Source organism: Aquarana catesbeiana, linkage group LG09, assembly GCF_042186555.1.
Source record: "Aquarana catesbeiana isolate 2022-GZ linkage group LG09, ASM4218655v1, whole genome shotgun sequence".
Classification (NCBI taxonomy): domain Eukaryota; kingdom Metazoa; phylum Chordata; class Amphibia; order Anura; family Ranidae; genus Aquarana; species Aquarana catesbeiana.
Genome location: NC_133332.1, coordinates 298602583 through 298629138, shown reverse-complemented (window position 1 = coordinate 298629138; position 26556 = coordinate 298602583). Strand labels below are relative to the sequence as shown.

The 26556-nt window shown below is 43.9% G+C and overlaps 1 protein-coding gene across 3 annotated transcripts in view; it reads right to left on the bottom strand.

Annotated features, from left to right (window-relative positions):
* Positions 1 to 26556, bottom strand: part of USP20 (ubiquitin specific peptidase 20) — a 113128-nt gene that overhangs the window by 70387 nt on the left and 16185 nt on the right. For 2 of the 3 annotated variants that reach the window (XM_073600487.1, XM_073600490.1), the window contains exons 2-5: positions 14863 to 15025; positions 9070 to 9123; positions 8922 to 8984; positions 5621 to 5758 (exon numbers count right to left, since the gene is read on the bottom strand). In XM_073600487.1, the coding sequence (XP_073456588.1) occupies positions 5621 to 5758; positions 8922 to 8984; positions 9070 to 9123; positions 14863 to 14943 (336 nt within the window). In that variant the 5' untranslated portion in view covers positions 14944 to 15025. Of the gene's footprint in view, positions 1 to 5620; positions 5759 to 8921; positions 8985 to 9069; positions 9124 to 14862; positions 15026 to 17633; positions 17828 to 26556 lie in introns of all 3 variants that reach the window. The other variant, XM_073600489.1, reaches the window with a different exon arrangement.

Genomic DNA, 26556 nt, shown 5'->3' with positions numbered 1-26556 from the left:
CCTGGACGAAAACCTTCTCCAGAGTGCTCAGGACCTCAGACTGGGCCAAAGGTTTACCTTCCAACAAGACAATGACCCTAAGCACACAGCTAAAATAACGAAGGAGTGGCTTCACAACAACTCCGTGATTGTTCTTGAATGGCCCAGCCAGAGCCCTGACTTAAACCCAATTGAGCATCTCTGGAGAGACCTAAAAATGGCTGTCCACCAACGTTTACCATCCAACCTGACTGATCTGGAGAGGATCCCCAAATCCAGGTGTGAAAAACTTGTATATAACAGAGTAAAAAATTTAAGGGGGTCTGAATACTTTCCGTCCCATGTGTGTGTGTGTATATATATATATATATATATATATATATATATATATATATATATATATATATATATATATATATATATATATATATATATATATATACACACACACACATACATACATACATACACACATACACACACAATGTAAAGTAGTGAGTGTACAGCTTGTATAACTGTAAATTTGCTGTCCCCTCAAAATAACTCAACACAGCCATTAATGTCTAAACCGCTGGCAACAAAAGTGAGTACACTATGGGCAGGGGGCCCGTGGAACCCATAATCGCTTGGGGAGGTTGGGAAAACCTTAGCTCCCCATGCACCTCCTATGTCTAAGTCACACTGTGTCTCTAATAGGGGCACAGGGTGACTGAGAAATCCAGTCTGATCTGTACTAATCGGACTCACTGTACAACCACTCCGGAATGTTTATATATATATATATATTCTCATTTTGTTGTGTACTCTTTGCTGGGTCGTTTGGGGTGTGGTTGTATTCCATTATTCTATTGTGTCTGTCTGCCTTGGGAGAGAAGTATATTATGGGATGTATGTCTATGTGAAGCCGGGGGGGGGGGGGGGATTCCTCCAGCAACCCCTCCCTCCTGATAAGACTGTTTACTGTTGAGTAGTTTGAATACACCTGACCTGTGTGTCTATTGTTATTGGACAGTTTACCCCACCCTGAATGCAAAGGGAGGGGGAGGGGTTGTCCCTGAGTGTTAACTCTCTGTACATGTGTTTCAATAAACAGTTCATGTTGAGCAACCAAACCAGCACTGCCTTGTTATTGGTTATCAGCGGTTTGGAATATCTGATATCTATATTCGGACTGGGAGGAATCGGTATATGACGAAAGAACTTAAGTGGAGTGTGGGACGTTTCGTTACACACCCCTAAGTGAAAATGTCCAAATTGGGCCCAATTAGCCATTTTCCCTCCCCAGTGTCATGTGACTCATTAGTTGTTACAAGGTCTCAGTTGTGGATGGGGATGGGGAGTGTGTTAAATTTGGTGTTAATTGCTCTCATACTGGTCACTGGAAGTTCAACATGGCACCTCATGGCAAAGAACTCTCCGAGGATCTGAAAAAAAGAATTGTTGCTCTACATAAAAAGGACCTATAAGAAGATTGCCAAGACCCTGAAACTGAGCTGCAGCACGGTGACCAAAACCATACAGCGGTTTAACAGGACAGGTTCCACTCAGAACAGGCCTCGCCATGGTCGACCAAAGAAGTTGAGTGCACATACTCAGCATCATATCCAGAGGTTGTCTTTGGGAAATAGACGTTTGAGTGCAGCCAACATTGCTGCAGAGGTTGAAGGGGTGGGGGTGGGGGGTGGGGTCAGCCTGTCAGGGCTCAGAACATACACCGCACACTGCATCAAATTGGTCTGCATGGTTGTCATCCCAGAACCAAGCCTCTTCTATGGTGTCAAGCGTGTGTGGCGGCAACCAGGTGAGGAGTACAAAGACAAGTGTGTCTTGCCTACAGTCAAGCATGGTGGTGGGAGTGTCATGGTCTGGGGCTTCATGAGTGCTGCCGGAACTGGGGAGCTACAGTTCATTGAGGGAACCATGAATGCCAACATGTACTGTGACATACTGAAACAGAGCATGATCCCCTCCCTTCGGAGACTGGGTCGCAGGGCAGTATTCCAACATGACAACGACCCCAAACACACCTCCACGATGACCACTGCCTTGCTAAAGAAGCTGAGGGTAAAGGTGTTGGACTGGCCAAGCATGTCTCCAGACCTAAACCCTACTGAGTATCTGTGGGGCATCCTCAAATGGAAAGTGGAGGAGCGCAAGGGTTCTAACATTCACCAGCTCCGTGATGTCATCATGAAGGAGTGGAAGAGGACTCCAGTGGCAACCTGTGAAACTCTGGTGAACTCCATGCCCAAGAGGGTTAAAGCAGTGCTGGAAAATAATGGTGGCCATACAAAATATTGACACTTTGGGCCCAATTTTAACACTTTCACTTAGGGGTGTACTCACTTTTGTTGACCGCGGTTTAGACATTAATGGCTGTGTGTTGAGTTATTTTGAGGGGACAGCAAATTTACACTGTAATACAAGCTGTACACTCACTACTTTACATTGTAGCAAAGTGTAATTTCTTCAGTGTTGTCACATGAAAAGATAGAATAAAATATTTACAAAAATGTGAGGGGTGTACCCACTTTTGTGAGATACTGTACATCGCCGACCCACTGCAGGAGCAATACAAGAAAAGGAAGGGGTTTTTAGGGACTTTGAGGAAATCATGACCTGGTAAGGTCACCCATTTCCATCCCTAGGGACTTTAAATGAAACCATGACCTGGTAAGGTCATGTGTTTCCATCCCAATCTATATCACAAAACAAGGGGAATTGCTAAAGGGGAAATTGGGACTTTATATGAAGCATGTGACAGCAAGAGGGTAATAGATGAACATAGACTGCACCACTGCAGGAGCCTCAGTCTAGATCAAGAGGTGCTCCTCCCCACCTCTGAACTGGCAGGCCTACTTGCAAGCTTACAGGAAGATGTTTTTTGTTTAAGGGCCTATGGAGAATAATCATTCGCAGCTTATACTTCATAGGCCCTTGAAGAAAAAACATCTTTCCGCAGGCTTGAAAGTAGGCATCTTGTCCATTAGGACCTATGGAGAAAAGTTGTACGTGGGTCTGCCAGCAGGAGCCACAGTTTATGCCAAGTGCAGTACCTCCCCACCTCAGACAAAGATGGCCTTCTCAGTACTGTAGATGTGTGGCCTATTCTCAATTGCCTCTTAAAGAAAGGTTTCTCCCTGCAGGCTTGCAAGTAGACATATTGTCAAGTATAGTTGCCCTGTAATGAAATAGACCCTATCAACTTCAACCTGCAACCATCAATGTATACCTGTCAAAAAAATAAAAGATTTCTTCCTTACAAGCATAGAACTGCAGTATAAGCTGGAAGCTTGTAATTACAGAGAGGATGGCGATGTTCTGAATCCAATGAATACCTAAAGTCACCAATACACCTGTCATGACAAGTTGGGAAGTACAGGGTCCCTTCTTGAAGGCAAACAGCAATCTTCAGATCGAACAATAAGCTTTGAATCTATGGAGTAATGGTAAGTTTATGTATTTACTTACTAGAATACAAGGATAAATAAGACCAAGATTAATCAACAGCATTTCCCAGAATCCTCATGCCCCTGCTCTTACAATTGAATGCCTGCCACACCCAAAAATCTGCACAAAGCTTGTGGTCATATCACTGCAACCTGTTGTATGGAACATTGTACCCAAATGCAATGTCCTTAGATATAAAATGGTTTTATTTGTGGAGAGATACCTTCATTGAGTACCATTAGAACCTTTTTATCAAACCCTTCTGTTTTGATCAGCAGGGATCTCAGAGCAGAGCGGGCCGATGACAGGTCCGTGTCCACTCCATTTATGCAGAGCGGACATGATCAGAGCCGCTGTGCTCTATGGGCAACCATGTGTACAGACTCCACTGTCTGCTTACACCTGACTACCCTCCATTCCGATCCGCCTACACGGAGGAGAATGGATCCCCTTCCATTTTGTTTTTAGCGGTCCGGATTGAATCAGAGGTAGGCGGGTGTAAACAGACTTGTGTCGTTCCACAGGGGTAGATGAACCGTCCAATCAGGTCCACCTGAAAAACTGAGGCGGACCTGATCGGAACAGTCGTGTGAAAGGGGCTTCAGTCTAAAGAAATGGGGGGGCTATGTTTCCTAGTATAACAGTGGGATTGATTATGAGATGACAGTAAGGGCAGACCTTCCTGGTGCATTAGACTAGGCTTTTTCACTAAGGCAGGCCATACATGATTCATTTTCTTTTGTTCATCCAAGCAGTTGAACAAAAGAAATTAATCAATTCCCCCATTCACACATTCGACATGGATGGTGGACTCCCACCCGTGGAGCTATTGTATTCTGACAGCGGGGAGAATTCCCTGCAGTCAGAATACACTCATCAAGCACCAGCGGCTATAGCCAGTGGCACTGATCAAGTGAAGTTTTTCCACAGGCTGGTTCCAATAGCTATTAAATAATCGAATCGATAATTCTATACAACCAGCCTGGATTGAAATTCAGCCTGACCCTGCTGAACCAGGGTAACATTTAATCCATCTATGGCCAGTTTAACCATAGAACAGGGGCAGGTAAGGATCTGTAGTTAGGTTTGGTTAAATCCTTATAATGCATATATCTGACCCGATTTATTTTTCTTAGCAATATTGTAATGTTGCTTTAAAAATGGCAGTTTTACTTTTTGCTTACCATGGAATAACAGATAAGAAGCACATTTAATAAGATTCCAGTACCTACCATCCGCACAAACTATGTGTCTGAACCCTTTACATCATGCTGACTGATTGCTTGCTTTGGACCTGCATAAGCTATGCTAAGTTTATTTGCATCAAGAGATCTGAGCTTTTCTAGTTTAGGAAAGGGGGAAGGGGAATAGCCAACAACATAAGGTACAGCTCACATTTTTGTAATCATACATGTGAACAACACAGACAGAAAAAAAAAATTCCACCAAAAAAAAATATTTATGCATGCATTATTTATATATGTATATTTACAATGCCTTGAAAAAGTATTCATACCCCTTGAACTTTTCCACATTTTGTCATGTTACAATCAAAAACGTAAATGTATTTTATTGGGATTTTTTGTGATAGACCAACACAAAGTGGCACATCATTGTGAAGTGGAAGGAAAATAATAGAACAGCTGTATTTATACAGAGATTAAATTATACACAGGTGGGCTCTATTTCCTAATTTGGTGGCTACTGAAGGCAATTGGTTTCACTAGATTTTAGTTTGGGGTATCAGAGTAAAGGGGGCTGAATACAAATGTATGTCACACTTTTCACATATTCCTTTGTAAAAGAATTTGAAAACCATTTATCATTTTCCTTCCACTTCACAATTATGTGTCACTTTGAGTTGGTCTATCACATACAATCCCAATAAAATACATTTATGTTTTTGGTTGTAACATGACAAAATGTGGAAAACTTCAAGGGGTCTGAATACTTTTTCAAGGCACTGTATGTAGATTTTTAGCATGTGTGTACAATCTGAGTGCACATTCTTCTTTAGGTAAACCCTTGCACCGCATTTGTTTTGTAAATGTGTAGCGAGCTTTGGAAGATTTTACTATTGTAAGTTGTCTCTGTAATAACACACAGAGGTATGCCTGTATATGACACAAACATGTGCAATCTATAAAACACACCTAGGTCAGGTGTCAGAATGCTGGCCTGCACTACGTACCCTGTGGCTAAGCCTTGGAGACGTGGAGTGGGAGTGGGTAGGTGAAGGTGTTCCAGAGTCCAGAAACACTTCTTTTTCACAGGAGTAGCACCACACACGAAATGTGGTCAGGTTCACAATGAGATTGTGCTTCTTAGCCTGAAAGAACCAGAAAACACCAGATTAATGTAAATTCAGTCTCCCTACTACAGTGACTTAAAATATACCTGTCATTTTGACTCCAGCAGTTGGATAACAGGGGTGCACACAGGAAAGTGACAGATTCACTTTAACACAAAGGCACTAAGAATATTGCAGAGCTCTGTAGACTTTCCCACCAAGCTTTGACTATAACGCAGCATGGAACATTACCCAATGTATACTTTGCCTCTAAAACCTAGCAAAATTAAAGGCGAAGTACAGACAAAGCTCGTTTGGCTGTACTTCTCCTGTGGATCACAGGAGTGTAGTTCGTTCTGCACTCCTGTGACGCGTTTTCAGCAGAGAGCGAACTGAAGCCTGACGGTCACAGAGCCGGTCCAGACTCAGGAAAGATGGTGACCATATGGTCCACATGCCTGGCTCAGCCTCTCAGTGAGCCGATGAGAGCCTGAGCTGGCCACTCCTGCCCCCTTCACAGCCCAGTGCTCCAGTGAGCGGGCAGAGCAAAGAGCTGGTGACTGACAGTCTCCAGCTCTCTGCTCACGAAGCTCTGAGAACCGAGCGAGTGGCGGTTTTTGATCGCTTGGTTCTCAGTCTTAAAGCTGGCCGGGGACAGATGCAGCATTGGAACGATGCTGCATTCACTTAGGCAAGTATGATTCTGAAAAAATACTTCTCTTTTAAGCTTGGTGTTAGGAAGCATTTACTACCTTCCTGAAAATCCAGCCCCAGAAGCAACCCCACCAAATACAGTCTCCAAATTCCTGGAATTCAAAAGGATGGAGCTGTGGAACCTGTCCTGTTGAAGTCCAACAAACTAAATTGCTAGCAAAGTTTATGTAAGTATCTGTGTTCTTTAAAACAAGGAATAATAGTGCTTTTGTTCAATAAAGTGGATAACACCAAGTGGATAAAATAATAACTAAAGTCCAAATAGAAATATTAAATGAAAAAATCTGTGTTTGTCTTCAAATCAGTTCCATTGTCCTTAAAAAAAAAAAAAAGGACCTGGGACCTACATTCATGCTGCAAACAGGACCTTTACTTAAAACATATCTAAACCCAAAAACAAAAATGTCCTTAGATGTGGTGGCTGCATTACTTTTTTTTCAGACGTTTACCTTTCTTTGCACTTGGTATTTCTGCAAATAGAGCTTCTTGCCCCTACTTGTCCACACTCATTTCTTCACTCTATCTATGGAAGGAACCACTGTTGCCCCACAGGCTGGACTTCAAACATCTCCACCTTTGTTCATCTCATTACATGGTGGCTAGAGGTTATTTAAAGTTTACACAAAAATTATATGCTTTATTTTCAGCTCATGGTAAGTGACATGGACGCTGCAATTCTGGCAAACAGTTATTTTCTGCACAGAAAGGAGGCATGAGTTTAGTTGAAAGATCAACACCACATCCCCAGTTATTTTCTGTACTTGATGACAATGTTCTTAGCTTAAAATGGAAAACTAATACAGCCACCACATCTAAGGACTGGTAAGGTGCAATATATTACATTTCTGCTTTGGGGTTTACTTATGCTTAAAAGTGTTACTAAACCCACAACAGTAAAATCAGTCTGTATAAGCAGTAATGCATGCTTGTTATACTCACTGCAGAACCTAAGGGGTTAATTCTCTGAGTTGTGTAAAAAGGTGTTTGATCCTGTCTTCTCTGATCCTCCTCTTCTTCCACAGTCCCCAAATCATATCCTTATAGAACAGAGACTAGGGGACGAGCTGCACATGCTCAGTTTGATGTGTATTGCTAGTTTTTTTTTTTTTTTGGGAGGGTGCATGTGATTAGCACAGGGTCAATCAGCACTGTCCAAACAGAGGGTCAGGGGTCATGCAGCCTTATACGACAGTCAGAGTATAATGAAAACTCCTCCTACAAGCTTTAACCAGACACTGATAGAAGTCACAAGACTGCTATATACTGCTGATGAAAAAAAAGGTATTTAGCAGTGTACTATGGGAGACCAGATACAGTGAATGCAGGGTCCTGAGTTTAGTAACACTTTAAAGCAATAGAAAAAACGCTAAAGGTACCTTTTTATGAGAGAAGAGACTCACTAGGGAAGATTTACTAAAACTGGTGCACAGAGCGTCTGGTGCAGCTGTGCATAGAAGCAAATCAGCTTCTAACTTCAGCTTGTTCAGTAAAGCTTTGGCAATAAAACCTAGAAGGTGACTGGATACTCTGCACAGCTGTACCTGATTCTGTGTGCACCAGTTTTAGTAAATCTCCCCTATATTTATTCTGCTAAAAATACGTCTCCCCTGTCACCAGACTTTTTTCCCCAATTGTACACACACGCATGCAACTCAAGTGTGAAGCCTCAGCATGCCATGGGTGATGAAGTAGTAACGCCCATGAGCGGTATTTTCGTCATCATGGGTCGACAATCGAGCCAGCTGAAAACTCTGAACCCAGAAGAAGACTAGGGGAAGATGAAAGCACCATTGACAGAGTGATCAGTGGGAAACGGACAGGTGTTACGTTCCTGGAGGAGGGCATTTTGCAAAGCAAGTGTGCCAAAAGGTGCGTATATGCAAAGGGTACTTACACATTATGGCAAGAGCACTTAGGGCACCCATACTTTGCATGCAACTTAGTTTTGCTTTAAACAACACCTTGGCAACTAGCCTTACCCCTGTCATTTAACTCTATCATGCCAGAGCCACTACACTCTGACTGACAAAGCCACTGAAATTCTGGCGTTGCACTGAATGACAGTGGGTGAGATAGTAAGTGGAAGCTCACCTTACAAATAAGTCAAGGCTACATATACAGCCAGGGCCCTAACACTGACACAAGTTGCCCACTTTTACAAGTAATATTTATACACTTCCATGGGCATGATAGGCTCACTTTAACGTGAACTTGTGCTTTGACCATGCAGGGCAAAGAGATGCAGCACACCGAGTACTGACCTCCTGAAAATGTCAGTTGCTCTAGCTGTTTACCCAGTGGTTGCAATGCTTTATGTCCTGACTTCTTAAATCATTGACCCAGAAGAAAAATGCAGATCGGGAAAGTCAGAACCCATCATCTGCATGAGCGTTCAGGGTCACTGACAAAAACTTCAGCATTGGAGCTGAGAACCCAGGAAGGCTCACAAGTCACTGGATGGGTTAAACAGTGTAAATGATTCACCCACCTGGGCATGCAAAGTACTGTGATCAGCATAGGATTCTCCACATCCCACGTATTGGCAGCCATCCTAAAACATAAAGCAGATGTCACTCATCTCTTACACTGTCACATGTCACTGTAAAATATCTCTCTTCTCCTCCTAGACCACTCACCTGCAAACAAGCCCAGAGATTGGGTCCACCAGCTCCGCATGACTCGCACGTTCCCTTTAGAAATAGACACAGTATATTAGATGGTTATAGGCCAGTTAATTCACAATGTATCCTTGGTACCAAAAACATGGAGTTCATTAGAGTTAGCGCTAATGTCATCAAGCATTCTAGTCTGCATTTGCCATTGGAACGCATACGTACAGTACCTCACAAAAGTGAGTACACCCCTCACATTTTTGTAAATATTTTATTCTATCTTTTCATGTGACAACACTGAAGAAATGACAATTTCTACAATGCAAAATTAGTGAGTGTACAGCTTGTATAACAGTGTAAATTTGCTGTCCCCTCAAAATAACTCAACACACAGCCATTAATGTCTAAACCGCTGGCAACAAAAGTGAGTACACCCCTAAGTGAAAATGTCCAAATTGGACCCAATTAGCCATTCTCCCTCCCCGATGTCATGTGATTCGTTAGTGTTACAAGGTCTCAGGCGTGAATGGGGAGCAGGTGTTTTAAATTTGGTGTTATGGCTCTCACTCTCTCATACTGGTCACTGGAAGTTCAGCATGGCACCTCATGGCAAAGATCTGAAAAAAAGAATTGTTGCTCTACATAAAGATGGCCTAGGCTATAAGAAGATTGCCAAGACTCTGAAACTGAGCTGCATCACGGTGGCCAAGACCATACAGCGGTTTAACAGGACAGGTTCCACTCAGAACAGGCCTCACCATGGTCTACCAAAGAAGTTGAGTGCACATGCTCAGCATCATATCCAGAGGTTGTGTTTGGTAAACAGACGTATGAGTGCTGCCAGCATGGCTGCAAAGGTTGAATGGGTGTGGGGTCAGCCTGTCAGCGCTCAGACCATACGCCACACGCTGCATCAAATTGGTCTACATGGCTGTTGTCCCAGAAGAAAGCCTCTTCTAAAGATGATGCACAAGAAAGCCCGCAAACAGTTAAGACAAGCAGGCTAAGGACATGGATTATTAGAACCATGTCCTGTGGTCTGACGAGACCAAGAAAAACGTATTTGGTTCAGGTGGTGTCAAGTGTGTGTGGTGGCAAACAGGTGAGGAGTACAAAGACAAGTGTGTCTTGCCTACAGCCAAGCATTGTGGTGGGAGTGTCATGGTCTGGGGCTGCATGAGTGCTGCCGGCACTGGGGAGCTACAATTCATTGAGGGAACCATGAATATCAACATGTACTGTGTCATACTGAGGCAGAGCATGATCTCCTCCCTTCAGAGACTGGGCCGCAGGGCAGTATTCCAACATGATAACGACCCCAAACACACCTCCAAGACGACCACTGCCTTGCTAAAGAAGCGGAGGGTAAAGGTGATGGACTGGCTAAGTATGTCTCCAGACCTAAACCCTATTGAGCATCTGTGGGGTATCCTCAAACAGAAGGTGGTCTCTAACATCCACCAGCTTCTTGATGTCGTCATGGAGGAGTGGAAGAGGGCTCCAGTGGCAACCTGTGAAGCTCTGGTGAACTCCATGCCCAAGAGTGTTAAAGCAGTGCTGGAAAATAATGGTCGCCACACAAAATATTGACACTTTGGGCCCAATTTGGACATTTTCACTTAGGGGTGTACTCACTTTTGTTGCCAGCGGTTTAGACATTAATGGCTGTGTGTTGAGTTATTTTGAAGGGAGAGCACATTTACACTGTTATACAAGCTGTACACTCACTACTTTACATTGTAGCAAAGTGTCATTTCTTCAGTGTTGTCACATGAAAAGATATAATAAAATATTCACAAAAATGTGAGGGGGTGTACTCACTTTTGTGAGATACTGTATGTGTTTGGATCGCAAACATAGAATTTAACAAAAAAAAGGCTGCATTTAAACTGTCTTGCATGCAGTTCGAAGGCACACAAATAAGACGTGCAGTGTCCAAAGAAACGCAGAGCAACGCAGGTCAAACACAGCCTCAGAACTGCATATGTACTGACTAGTAAAAGTCAAAAGAATTTTGCTGACCTGCCCTTGAAATGCAGGACAACAATGACCATCAGCATAAACCCAAAAATTATCATGAGCTAAAAAATGTGGCCAAAACCTTTTGGAACCATGACCTCCATGTTCATTTTCAGCCAGAAGCAGGTCAGAGGATTTTTACCAGTGTTTTAGAACAAAGATGTTCATTCATACTAGTGGGAAATACTATGCAGTGAAATCCAGGGTAAAGTTCTCCTCAAATCCTATGGAACAAGAGAAGAGCCTGTCTACTCCTATGATGCAAGACACAAACTAGGAGTAAACTGCTAAGGAAAAAACTTTAAGTGGCCAGTACACCCAAAATTAATATTTTAGTTACTGGTAGATACCTGGCTTGGAGGTTCTAGCCCCAACATCTCCTCGCCACTGCTCCAGGCTCCATTTCTACCCAATTACAACAATCAGAAAAAAAGCTTTGTGCGCATGAATGTGGTAGCCTGGTATAAGTGTTGGAGATAAATTCACATTATGGTACACTTCAAGCTTTGCTGCCCTCTGGGACTGGGGTGTCCTGAAGTTTATGAAGAGATTTCATAAAATGTACTCACAAACGTGCGAATAAAAAAAAAACGCTCAACCAGCTACTCATCTGTAGTTTCACAGTCCTGGACACAGTGTGCTCCAGAATTTAGGGGGATCCTGCCAGGGTCCAATCTGGCTAATGCGTTTCGATGATAGCACCTTCTGCAAACCTTACAAATGCCTCGACTAAGTATATCTTCTCTTGCACAACATGAGAATCCCAAGCACCACCCCTTGGATGGAAACCTTCCAATCAACGGTCTAGGGGAAAAGTGTGTGTGTGTGTGTGTGTGTGTGTGTGTGTGTGTGTGTGTGTGTGTGTGTGTGTGTGTGTGTGTGTGTGTGTGTGTGTGTGTGTGTGTGTGGGGGGGGGGGGGGGGGGGGGGGGGGGGGCAATCCTAAGGGTCAATGTAAAAAATGAATCAAACCAACGCACATCCAAAAATATCACAGGACAGGTGCAGTCCTTCAAAAATTAACAACTCAGACATGAATGCAGAAAACCAAAATACTGCAAATACTGCAGTTAAAGTAGAACTATAGGCAAAACTTTTTTTTTTTGCATTTTGGATAGTAAGGCAGGGTTATAACCCCTGTAAGATTTTTTTTTTGCCATCTGTGTCCCATTGCGGAGATCTCCATTTATTTCTGGTTCCATAGCCAAACAGGAAGTGGGAGGAAATCCCTGCAAATTAAGGAAATTCTTTGGGGACCCCCAGATCACCAGAACTAGTGTCTCCATTGGAAGATTTCCCCCCTATTACTTTTCTGGGGACAACTCAAAATTTGGAATTTTCTTTTACTTTCACATTCAATGATAATGGTAAACAGGAAAAATATAGAGGGAAATCTCTTATGGGACCAGATACGCTTAGTTTTATCTTTATTTAATTTATTTTTCTTTCCCATGCTGGTGGGATTGCACCTGTCCTGTGATATTCTTGGATGTGTGTTGGTTCAATTCATGTTTTCCCTTGACTCTTATGCCCTGTACACACGGTCGGACATTGATCGGACATTCCGACAACAAAATCCATGGATTTTTTTCCGAAGGATGTTGGCTCAAACTTGTCTTGCATACACACGGTCACACAAAGTTGTCGGAAAATCCGATCGTTCTGAACGCGGTGACGTAAAACACGTACGTCGGGACTATAAACGGGGCAGTAGCCAATAGCTTCTGTTTCTTAATTTATTCTGAGCATGCGTGGCACTTTGTGCGTCGGACTTGTGTACACACGATCGGAATTTCCGATTTTGTTGTGGGAAAATTTTATATCCTGCTCTCAAACTTTGTGTGTCGGAAAATCCGATGGAAAATGTGTGATGGAGCCCACACACGGTCGGAATTTCCGACAACAAGGTCCTATCACACATTTTCCGTCGGAAAATCCAACCGTGTGTACGGGGCATTAGGATTGCCCCACTTATCCCCTAGACCAGTGGTTCTCAACCTCAGTCCTCAAGTACCCTCAACAGGCCATGTTTGCAAGTTTTCCTTTTAAAGCACCTGTGCAAGATAATCAGAGTCAATGACTTGGTATTTTGGACAGCTATTTTATCTAAGAGAAATTCCCAAAACATGGATTGTTGGGGGTACATGAGGACAGGGTTGAGAACCACTGCCCTAGACCGTTGATTGGTCGGTTCCCACCCAAGGAGTGGAGCTTGGGATTCTCATGCTGTATAAGTTAAGATATATATACTCAGTTGAGGGCATTTTTAAGGTTTGGCTCCAAAGAAGGTGCTACCATCAAAACGCATTTTGTTGTTTGTTCGATTGTAAAGCTACAGACGAGTAGCTGGGTGAGTGTTTTTTATTTGCATGTTTGTAAGTACGTTTTATGACAATCTCTTAATAACGTGAGTTTGTGGGATAATGCACTAGGCTGGAGTGCCCTTCTGTGTTTGTTTCTTGTAGTCCATTTCTACCCACTTGAAACCCTACTCTATCAGGTGCAAAAAAGAAAATTGGCCACTTCGGCATTTTCAATAATAAAAATCTAACAGGAAGAAAATCAGGGTGTCCAGGTCTGGGAACTCACTTCACTCACTGGAGAGAGTCCCTGACAAATGACAAACTGTTAAGTGGTTTAAGGCTGAACTTAGGGTAAAGCAGATGAATGCACAGTTGAATTGCATCAATGTGATGCTTACTTACCAAAAGATTTGTAATTATGTTCAACCAGTCTTATGATCCATAAACCCTTGCCAGACAGCATAGCCAGGTCAGCGACCTCACTTTTTTTTCCCCCACAGCAAAACTACAAACCTTGGCCATCAACCAGCCTTCAGTGGGCTACAGACAATTAAGAAATATCATTCTGCTCTCTCCTTCCTTCATCAATCTCATGTTCTTAATCTGAATGGACATTGCAATGCAGATGACCACGACTGGCTCAAGGATGGACTGACTTTTAGTTTTTAACAGTGGTTTTCTAGGAGCCAAATGAGGTTAATGCCCAAAATAAATCAATGGTTCCAAGCAGGGGCTACTTGGCACAGCCGCCTCAGCAAAACGTTACCGTTAAAAAGATATAGCAGCATGTTGGTCTTTACTTTAGGGAAGTAAGCCTGTTGATTAAAGTGGTTGTACACCCTTTACTACCACTTTTACCTACAGGTAAGCCTATAATAAGGCTTACCTATAGGTACCGTGAATATCTCCTAAACTTTCACCATTTAGGAGATATTCACTGTATCTGCATGTGCCGACGTCATTGGCGCATGCGCACTTAAGAAACAGCTCACTCGTGCCGTTTCTTCAGTAGCTGTGCCGTGACCGCCGACTCCCGCGCGGAAGTGATGTCATCGCGGCTCCGGCCAATCACAGCACCGGAGCCGCGAACCCGGAAGTAACTCTGATGGAAGATGTCCCCGCTTTACTCGGAGGGCCGACACCGATCCAGGGCATCGTTCTAAGGAAATTATTTCATAATGAGCTAGTATGTGATGCATACTAGCTCAGTATGCCTTTGTCTTACAGGGCTTATTTTTTTCGAGGTTTACAACCTCTTTAAAGAAAGCAGCCTTTACAATAAACTGGTAGTAAAGATTTGATAGATAATATCTCCTTCATCAAACAGCATACATGTTCCAACTGGTTTTGTGCCGTAATCAGCACTTCATCAGGGAAAACCACTATTCTTGTACCTTAGCATTTACCTCATAATTGTTCACCCCAACACTACAGATTTCTGTTTGAAGATGCTCAGACTGGTTGCTTTGCTAGTACAGGCTTTATAAGTAACTCACCTTGGATTTTAAGATTAAGTCCTCCTTGGTGACTTCTCCTATAGAATCCAGATGAGCACAAAAGTCTACCATCTCCCCCATTGTGAAGGATCTATGAAGAAAAGGTCAGGAGTCCTAACCAGGGCCCAGAATAGCATATAAACAGATAATGTTTATTAACGACCTGAGAAAACAGAAAATGTACAAAGAAGGAAATGGTTAGGCAGCACATGTGATCTCTTATATGGTCAGTCTACCAAATACTGATATGCTTGCACTGAAATTGTACCAGGGGTTATATTAAAGTGGAAGTAAAACCTCTTCTCTTTTTCAGCCAAGGAAGCTGCCATCTTGGCCTATGTTGGATCTTCAACTGCCATGATGCTGCACATGTGATTAGTTATGACACCAGTCATTTGATGGTTTGACAGTTTGGTTGAGAGCACAACCAGTGTGACAGTTAGCAATCCCGGCATGCCGATGTATTTAGTTCCGCTTTAACCACTTCAGCCTCAGAAGAAGAATTTACACCCTTCCTGACCAGGCCATTTTTTGCGATACGGCACTGCGTTACTATAACTGACAATTGCACGGTCCTGCAACGTTGTACCCAAACAAAATTTACGTCCTTTTTTTCCACAAATAGAGCTTTCTTTTGGTGGTATTTGATCACCTCTGCGGTTTTTATTTTTTACGCTATAAACAAGAGAGGAGTGACAATTTTGAAAAAAAAAAAAAAACACAATATTTTTTATTTTTTTGCTATAATAAATATTCAAAAATTAAAAAAAAAAAAAATCATCAGTTTAGACCAATATGTATTCTACATATTTTTTTGGGGAAAAAAAAAAAAAAAATTGCAATAAGCCAATATTAAGTGCTTTGCGCAAACGTTTTAGCGTCTACAAAGTAGGGGATAGATTTATGGCATTTTTTTTTTTTTACTAGTAATGGCGGTGATCAGCGTTTGTTATCGGGACTGCGACATTGGGGCAGACAGATCGGCCACTTTTGACACTTTTTTGGGACCATTGACATTTACATAGCGATCAGAGCTGAAAATATTACTGTATAAATGTTACTGGCAAGGAAGGAGTTAACACTGGGGGGGCAATCAAGGGGTTAAATGTGTGTTCCCTAGGTGTGTTTTAACTGTGAGAGGATTGGACTGACTGGGGGAGGAGACATATCGTTGTTCCTACTTAGGGGAGGAGATACAGATCATCTGTTCCTACTGACAGGACAGGGATTTGTGCGTTTACACACAAATCCCCGCAATCGCAGGTGGCCGGCAGGTATCGCACCTGCCGGCCACGTGCATCGGGCACCCCGCGGTGCAGTGGGTACGCACATGCTATGGCTCTTAAAGGAGATATAACGATTTGCGCAGAAGAGCCATTCTGCCGCCGTATATATACAGGAGCCGGTCGGGAAGTGGTTAATGGATGATCCTTTTATCCTAAACTGGAGACAGGACATGGGGACACAAACAGCAATTCCTTCTGAACAGAGAAAGGTAGAAATCTCAAGAAATGTTTACTAAAATGATTGCCACGTATATAGCTTACTTTGAGAGGATTCTTTTTTTCTTAAAGTGGAACTTTAGTCAGAAAATAAAATCCTGCCAGATCACTTCAGACTGGTTCCTTTTGGCAGATATAGCTATATAAAACATTAACAATGAGTGCCTGTACTGTTTATAATCCAGTAATACACTGTCTCACCCTGCTTTGCACATGCTCAGTTGCCCTCTATTCTTAGGCATTTTTAGGCACTGTCGGGTTTGTAGAGGCCGATCTGCTGACAGCCTTATAGCAGAAATGAAACCCTCCTATCTTTTAGAGCCAAGGAAGCTGCTTCTCTTTAGTCTGCAACTGCCATGATGCTGCACATGTGATCATTTATGACACCAGCCATTTGATGATTTGGTTGAGGACACAAGCTAATGTGACAGTTAGTAATCCAAGCATTCCAGGAATGAAACCTTTTGAAACTGTTAAATCTATGGGTTTAGTTCCGCTTTATGATTTACTGCTGTTCAGGGGCTCTGGGCTTGAGCAAAATGGCAGCCTCCAGCAAGAAGAAACAGGAACAACGCTGAAGGCAATTTACAGCACACACTCATTTTGGTAGCATAATTATTAATGTAGAATGTATGTTCCTTACTAAAGAACATTCCTTTTTTTATCAAGTTGTTATGTGTAAAGTTCCCCTTTAACAAAACTGAAATGATACATTAGGTGCTGGAACAAGAGATGCTTACCAATTAAAAGGGGAAGTACAGCCAAGGATCGTTTGGCTGTACTTCTCCTGTGGATCACAGGAGTGCAGTTTATTCCTCACTCCTGTAAACCATTTTCAGCAGATAGTGTGCTGAAGCCCGCTGTCGGCTGACATCACAGAGCCTGTCCAGGCTCAGGCAAGATCACGACAATGGAGCCGGTCGCTTCATTAAGTGCGGAGGAGCAGAGCACAGAGCTGCTGATGGACAGCCACCAACTCTCTACTCAGGGAGCTGTAAGAACCGAGCAATCGGTGGTGTTAGATTGATCGTTTCCCAGTGTTAGAGGCGCCGGGGTACCGAACCTGCATCCACCTAGGTAAGTATGATTCTAAAAAAAAAAAAAAAAAAAACACATACATCTCTTTTAAGGGCTTGAATAAAGTTTAGGGTTGGTCAAGGTGAAAGTCTAAATAAACCCAATCACTAATAACTCAAAAAAGGTTTAACATTTTAATATAACGTACAAGTTTTAACATTTTAAAATCTACAGCTTTCATTAAAGTAATACCCGATGATCCTTTATTCTCTTTGTAGACCTCTGAAAGTTCTTGTTCAGGCACGTCCTGGTAAGGGTGACAACAATCTGTCCCTGTCTCCCAGCTGTTTTCCTGCATTGTCTTCCTGTCATGTGGGCCCTGTGACAGCCATTTCAACACACATTACGCAGATACGGCTTACTGTTGTCACCATGCAGCTATTGCACTAGATAGAGACAAAAGAGGCTGCAAAAAGAGACTGTACAAGTAAAGCAGCACCGAGATGCAATGAAGGATAATAACAACGTACCCAAACGCTGCTTAGCACATGCATACTTGCGTGCAGCTCTTGCGACCGCTGTGTCTACAGGTTGCTGATACCAGCTGCTTTGATCAGCCGGGGGATCACTATGCAAACACATGATCACAGTGTCAACAAAGATGTTATGAATGAATTTTATTTCGAATAGCTGTGTTTCCTATAGTAAGCTGTGATTGGCCCACAGCTATCACATGGTACCTGGGTCAGTTGCAGCACCCTGTACCACGCGATAGCTGGTGCCAATCACAATAGTAAAATCACAGCTGGTATGAATGTAACCCATTCATGACAGTTCAAAACTTTGCTGTTACGGTGAACTTCAATGTAAGTGCAAACTGTACAAAAAAAATCCCTGATCATCCCCCCAGAGTAGTCAAGTGATACTTTGGTGACACTGAACTAATCTGATGAAAGTAAAAAAAAATTGAATACAAAATTTTACATTTTTTTTTTTACTTTTTTACATACTGTCACCAGTTAGTGTCCCTGATCACTGCCACACCATCGTATGACGCTGTGCTGTACTGCACTGGTGGCTGTAAAAAAAATTTGTGAAAAAAAAAATGTGAACAAATTTAATTTCTTAATTTTTTCCCTTCAATATTTTTTTTTTTTTTTTTGCTTCGGCTAATAAAACAAAAACTCCTAGTCAACTGTAAGCCCCAGTTCACCGCTGAGCGATTTGAAGGGTGTTTCCTTAAACACTTGACACCAGATTTCCATGTTGTTTTAGTGTTCCCTTTCACATCTGCCTGATGTGCTGATGTTGAATGATCAGAAAAAGTGCAGGAGCTTCTTTGAGGATTGATTATTTTTGGCTTCAAAAGGCTTTAACGGGAGCGCTTGAAAAATGCTTGCAACACATGTTTTTGTGCGATTTGGCACCCAACAACCATCTCCTCCTCCTAGTAACTAGCTTTAAAAAAAAATAAATAAATAAAAAAAAAACAAAAAAAAACCAAAAGGCTCAAGCCTGAAAACACCTGGAAAAAAAATGACCAGTTACACTTACCGGTAACTGTGTTTCTGGGAAGTATTCCAGGACGGCACCCTGAGAGATGACTGGTCCACCTGACAGGAAACACAATCAATCAAAGAGGTTAGAAGCCCCCGTGCTCCTCAGTTGTGACAAAGTATTGACACACACCAGTGCACAAAAGTGAAGAAAACCAACACCACCACACTCTATACATTAAATTATACCTACAAAGAACGGGTGGGAAGTAGGCCTGCCATCCTGGAAGACTTCCCAGAAACACAGTTACCGGTAAGTGTAACTGGTCATTTTCTCAAGTCGTCTTCCAGGACAGCACCCTGAGAGAGGAGCACGTAGCTCAGGCCTACCTTAGGGCGGGACAACTGCTTGCAGGACCTTCCTGCCGAACGCCAGATCCTGAGGGGGATAGTAACTCCACCCTGTAATGCCTCAGGAAGGTGTTCTGGCTTGTCCATGTAGCGGCTCTACATATCTGCTCCACCAAAGCTCCGGCCCTTTCCACCCAAGAGGTTGCCAGAGATCGCGTGGAATGTACTTTAAGGTCCCTAGGAGCTGCCTTACCGGACTGCTCATAGGCTAAAGAAATAGTATGCTTAATCCATCTAGCTATGGATGCTTTAGATGCTTGTTGGCCCTTCTTTTGGCCAGAAAAAAGAACTAAAAGATGGCTGGACTTACGAAACTCCTTAACTTTTTCTAAGTAGGATAACAAACAACGTCTGACATCCAGACAGTGAAAAGAAACTTCCCTCTCATTTTTGGGATTGTTACAAAAGGAAGGCAGCACCACTTCCTGAGTTCTGTGGAACTTGGATGCTACCTTAGGGAGGTACAGGGGGTCCTGCCTAAGTATAACCCTGTCCTCAAATAAACGAAAAAATGGTTCCTTAATCAAATAGGCCTGAATCTCGCCTACTCTCCTGGCAGACGTGATTGCTAGAAGAAAAGCCAACTTAAAGGTGAGGATCCTAAGGGGGATCTGATCTATTGGTTAAAACGGGGCCCTTGTTAAACCTTCTAACACCAAGGTAAGGTCTCATGGTGGAAACCTAGACACCTGGACAGGGGACAACCTCTCTCTGACCAAAAGAAACCTCTTGATCAGGGGGTCTAATGCCAAATGTCTCTCCAAAAAACAGGACAAGGCTGCGACCTGTGCCTTAAGTGTCTTGGTTGCCAATCCCTGATCTGCTCCATCCTGGAGAAATTCCAGAATGGCAGGGATCTCTTGTTGTGAAGTCCCTCTCGCCTGACACCAGCGAGAAAAAATCCCCTAGGTCTTGGCGTAAATACGTCTTGTGACTGGTTTTCTACTAAGGAGGAGAGTATCCACTATTCTGTCCGACAGGCCCTTCTCCCGCAGGTTCTGCCTTTCAAGAACCAGGCCGTCAGCCTGAAGAAGTTGGGGTCTGGATGGTAGACTGGACCCTGAAGGAGAAGGTCACGCCGAACAGGAAGGTGTAGGGGTGGGGCTATGGACCAACCCTGAAGGGTTGGGCCACCAAGGGGCTATCAAAATCAAGTTGCCCTCAGAGAGAAACAGCTTTTGAAGAAGTCTCGGGATTAGCCCCAAGGAGGGAAAAGCATAGACTAACCGGAAGTCCCAAACCTGGGCCAATGCATCTATCCCCTCCGAGTCCCCTTCTTGGGCAAGGGAAAAGAATCTCTTTACCCTTCTGTTTTTCCTGCGGGCGAAGAGATCTATCTCTTGAACACTGAACTGCTGACATACCGGGGGGGGGGGGGGGGGGGAACGACTTCTGGATTCAGTTCCCATTCTCCCTGCAGAATTGCCTGACGACTGAGATAGTCTGCCTCTATATTCAAAGTTCCCTTTATGTGAACTGCGGAAATGGAGAGAATCTGATGCTCCGCCAAACCCAAGATCTCTAATGACAGGGCCAGGAGAGTTGTAGATCTGGTGCCCCCATGATGATTCAAGAAAGTGACTGCTGTGGCATTGTCTGACAGGACCTGAACTTCCTGGTCTTTGATCCTCCCTTCTTCGAAAGTTGGAGGAGGACCTCCTCTGTCTTAAGTCCCAGGACCCCTGGGCCCTTAGATCCTCTAGGTGGGCCCCCCACCCCCAGGAACTTGCGTCTGTAGTTATCCTGAGAAGCTGAAGCTGACTCCAAGGGAGACCCCCTTGAAGCCTCTGAGGGAGTAGCCACCAGCGAAAAAAGTCCTTTACTTCGACCGGAATGACTACTTCTATGTCCAGAGAGCTTCTTTTCCTGTCCCAAGAGGATCGGAGGAAGTGCTGGAGGATCCTGGAATGTAGTTGTGCCCAAGGAACTGCCGGAATAGATGCAGTCATCAGGCCCAACACTCTCATAATACCTCTGTATGAGATCGTCTTTGTCTCTAACAGGGATGTGGCTGCTAAAACGAGGCCCTCTACCTTGTTCTGAGGAAGAACTAATTTCTGTTCGGAGGAATCCACCAGGAAACCTAGATACATTTTCATCTGGGCCGGAACCAGCGAGGATTTTTCCTTGCTGAAGATCATCCCAGATATTCTAAGGTCTCCACTACCCTGGTTAGATTCAAAAGCAGCTGGTCCGGATTCTGATTGTAAATCAGAATGTCATCTAGATAGGGGATCAGCGTTATTTCCTGGAGATGCAGGAAGGCCACTACTTCTGCCAGCACCTTTGTAAAGACCCTTGGACTGGATGACAGTCCGAAGGGGAGGGCCGCAAACTGCCAGTGCTGAATTCCCTGTGGAGAGGCCAGTGCGAATCTCAGGAAGATCTGATGATCCTGAAATATAGGGACGTGAAGGTAAGAGTCCTTTAGATCCAAGGTTACCATAAACGCATCCTTGAGAAGGTGTTTTCTTAGGGAATACACACTCTGCATGCGGAACTTCTTGTACCGCAGGAAGACATTGAGGTTCCTCAAATTTATGATGAGACGATACCTTCCTGAGGGCTTGGGTACCACAAATATGACCCTGCTGGCCCTCTGGGACCAGCACTATGACCTCCTGACTGGCCAGTTCTTCTATGTTCCGTAGGATTCCTGCTGCCTTGCAGGGGTCCGTGGGAAGGTGAGTCAAAAGGAAGTTGGGGGTAGGAGGGGAAAGAAACTCTAATCTGTAACCCTCTCTTATGATCTGTAGAATATGGGGGCTCTGTGTGACCCTTTCCCACTGAGGGGCAAAGTGGGAAAGTCTTACCCCCACTGGAAAGTCATATGGGGGTCTAATCGCCCGACTTCTGGCTGGAAAAGAGAATGCCTGACTTTTGCTTGTCTTTTCCAGCTCCCCAACGTCTATTAGGGGAGACCTTCTTCTCTGAAAAGCGGTTCTTTGCCTGGGGGCCTCAAAACCTCTTCCTATCCCTCCTTGGTTTAGTGGGGAATTTCTTCCCCTTTTCAGTAGACCTAGCAAGGGCCTGATCTAAACCAGTACCAAAAAGGAGGGAACCCTCAAAAGGGAGGCCACAAAGATGGGTTTTGGATGAACTATCCCCTTCCCAGGTTTTAACCCAGGAGGGCTTACCTGGCTGAGTTCAGTAAGGCACCTGGTTTGGCGGTAGCACGCACCGTCTCAACCGCAGCATCCACTAGGTGTGCGACAGCACTCCCTATGACCTACAATTAATCTAAAACTTCCTTAGATTTGGATGTTCGGGATACATGGTCCATCAGCTTAGAGAACCACATGTCCGCATTCCTTGCAATGCAAGCTAAGGCCAACACGGGGCTCATAGCCGCAGCGTTAGCCTCCCAGGCCCTGCGCAAATTGATTTCAGCCCTCCAATCTTCTAAAGCATAAATTGCCCTCAGAAGGCCCTCCATGTCGTCAGCTGAAAAGATATGCCTACTAGAACTGAAGTCCTCCCCCTCATCCTCCTCCTCACTGTCCGCTACCCCCTCATCCGAAAATCTCTGCTCAAGGGATTCGGACTCAACTTCCTTCTTGGGCTTAAGGGAGGATTGAAAGTTTTTTAAAGTGGACAGCATCTCTGTTTGTACTGTGAGAAACTCTTTCATAATCTGAGATGTCTCCTTCCCTGTCAGCTTTTGTATACACTTAAAGCAGAAGGGTTTAGGATAATCTGGAGGTAATCTATCATTACAGTTCCCGCATCTCTTAGAGCGGGTAGAAGGTTTCACTGGACGGCTGGCAACCTCACGGGTAGTGGCATCGTTCCCTGAAACAACATAAAACAGGCATCATAATCTACCACTGTAGCTCCCAGGGGAGAAGAGTTGGGGTACCCTCCCCCATCTAAACCTCCGGCGGCCACTCAGACTCACCCCCTGTGGTCTCCTCCATGGCCGTGGACCCTGTGGGTCTCTCCTCATATTCCATGCTGCTGGGCTTTTGGCTCTTGTACAGAAAGCGGCAGCTGGTCTTAGGAGAAGTGGGTGCCTGCTCCTTCTGGATTTATATCCTCCTTTTCCTCTCTCCACCGCGCTGACACCACCGTTTTGCCGAAGACCAGAAATGACACGGCGCTTTGAGCTCACTTCCTGTCTAGTGGAGGAAGTGATGTCATTCCTCCACAATACTCAAGAAGATGGCGCCGAGCTCACAGAACGCTGAGCGGTGTCCTCAACACATGTTAAGAGGAAAAAAATGAGCGAGCACAGCGGGAGGCGGCGTCGGGGTGCGCAGCGCAACCCAGCCACAGACTCACCCCTGCTGATCAAGGCAACAACCCCGACTGATACCTGCATTAGGAGATCTCCCTGCATAAGAGAGGGCACTCTCCGCCACCTGTCGGAAGGAACACCAGACTCCCTTATTGTACGGCCACCACACAGGTAAGGAGAGGAGGCAGAAAATTTGGCCCCTGAAGTTCTGGGTACACCACTGTACCCAGGGTCCTTCAGCTCTCAGGGGTGCTCTTCCAATTTTTGCTGCCCCCCCCTGAGGAAAGGATAGGGGAACCCCCAGGAAGGATAAATATATCCTGCCAGACCAGAGGCTTCCCAGGCATTTGGTCTGGCTCCCAGAGGAAAACCACCAGACCCAGGCTTCGGGTCTTTAGGAAAAATAACAAATGGTTTCACTGTGGGGAAACACAATCAAAAACTGAGGAGCACGGGGAAGGGCGGGAGCTTTTAACCTCTTTGATTGATTGTGTTTCCTGTCAGGTGGACCAGTCATCTCTCAGGGTGCCGTCCTGGAAAACGACTTAAGAAAAATGCATAAAAACCATGAAAAAAAACAATGCTCCAAAATTTCATGAACACAACTCCAGGCTGATAGATACAATTAAAATCCAAACTTAACTTAGCAATGGCAGTTTCTTTCAGATAACTGCTATTTATTCTCCAGCAAAGATGGAGGCAACAGCAATCAGCTATTCTGCAGTTGAACTGTATTAAAATACATGCTGCTTAATATGCTGGAGCTTTTTAAATAAGCAATAAATATAGGGTAATAACACGCATCCTACTCTGCTGTGAGGTGCTGCAGATCATCTGAGGATCTTTGTACAGTGGGGGTTGAGGGGACTGGAATCCAGGACACAGATATTCTTGCATAATACATGGCCTCGGTGTGTAGCTTTAACTAAAGCCATTAAACTGCTGAATCACAGCTGATGATGAAACTCCCTCTGAAGACTAACCATGATATACAGTGCTGCATTTTCCAATGACCCCTTACCCCTCCTCTACAAGAAGAAGCTTGCAGTAGGCATTCATCACAATCTCACAAACTTCAAAAAACCCAAAAAAATTGGGCTAGTGGGTGGAGAATGGAAAATCTTTTTTCTTTATAGCTCCTTGGGCACATGTGCTTCATGATCTGGTGGTTTTAAAGGTATACCGGCAATTATCCTAAAGAGCTGAAACCTCTGGGTTGTCAGGAGTTATAGCCCATACTCCATTTGTGTCAGGGTAGACTCTAAACTCAGCTGTACCAGGGGCCCAAGGAGCATGACGCTGAAGTCCCATCACCAAGACAAGAAGTCAAGAGGGACTTTAGGTCAAACAGTTGTGCATATCACATTTTTGAGGAATAATTTTTCTATCATAGTTTTATTTTTTGGTCCTATATATAAAAGCACATTCAATGATTTTGTTCATCAAGGGAAGCCATCAGTTTTCTAGTTGTCCAGTTCACCAACCGCTAGCTTCTTTTAGACCATTTTGTCATAACACATTTAGGAAGTGGTGTACAACAATGTAAAACCAGAAATTTTGCATGGTTGGTACGGCATCAATATGGCACACAAAGGGCACCCATCTGACATTTTGGGGCCCCTTACCCCCACCATCCCCCGGGCCTGACCATCAACATTCCCCAAGGCCCCCCCCCCAGTGGCCGTCCCACCAAGTCCCATCCCATGTCCTCCTCCTCCTTCCCACGACCTCTTCTTCCATCCCATTTCCCTCACCCCATGTCCTCTTCCTCCAATCCCATCCCATGTCTTCCTCCTCCAATTCCATCTCCCCATCCCATGTCCTCCTCCAATCTCATCTCCCCATCCCATGTCCTCCTCCATCCCATTCCTCCTTCTGCAGTCTCATCTTCTCCATCCCATGTCCTCTTCTGCCTCCTTCCCATTGCCTCCATCCCATGTCCTCATCCATCCGATCTCCTCCTCCTCTATCCCATGTCCTCCTCCTCCAATCCTATCTCCCCATTCCATGTCCTCCTCCTCTATCCTATCTCCCAATCCCATGTCCTCCTCCTCCAGTCCCATCCCCCCCCCCCCCATCTCATGTCCTCCTCCTCCAGTCCCATTTTTTCCATCCCATGTCTTCCTCCTCCATCCCATGTCGTCCTCCTCCTCCAAGAAGATAATTCTGCACAGACACAATGAGCAGACACAATTAGCAGTGTATGAACACAGTGCCATATCCCAGGATCACACTACAGACATTCAGAAAACTGTAATTTTAAAGTATAACTAAATACACATTTTTATCTAAGTTTTGGAGTAGCGAGTAGTGAAGGGTTAAAACCTCCTCCCCCTTCTGGTGACAACTCTATTTTTTTTCCTTTTGGTCACCAGGGCAAAGAGCTCCCTGTGCCAGTGACCCCATATGAAAATCCACAACTTTGAGTTGTCCCCAGAGCAGGAAAAGAGCCTAACCTTCCAATGGGGACTTCAGTTCTGGTGACAAGTGTCTCCGAGGGCATTTCCCTTTCACTACCTGTTGTGTCTATGGGACCTCACAATCACACACAGATAGTAAAAAACAAATAAATGGGGTTTTAACTCTTCCACAATTTAGCCAAAACGGAAAAAAGTGCCTCCTTTATATATACACCTTTTATATATAACTAGAACATCTAACAGGGTTATATCATTGCAGGAGATGTCCCCTCACTCTGTGTCTTAGTGTCACCAGGACAGGAAGTGGAGAAATCTCACTGTGGGGTCATAGCTTGCAATTGTTGCCTTATAATGTCCATATTATATATTGTATTTAATATATATATTGTATTTAATATATATATATATATATATATATATATATATATATATATATATATATATATATATATATATTGTATTTAATATATATATATATATATATATATATATATATATATATATATATATATATATATATATATATATATATATATATATATATATATATATATATATATATATATATATATATATATATAAACAATTACTGGCTATATCTCCACAGTTAG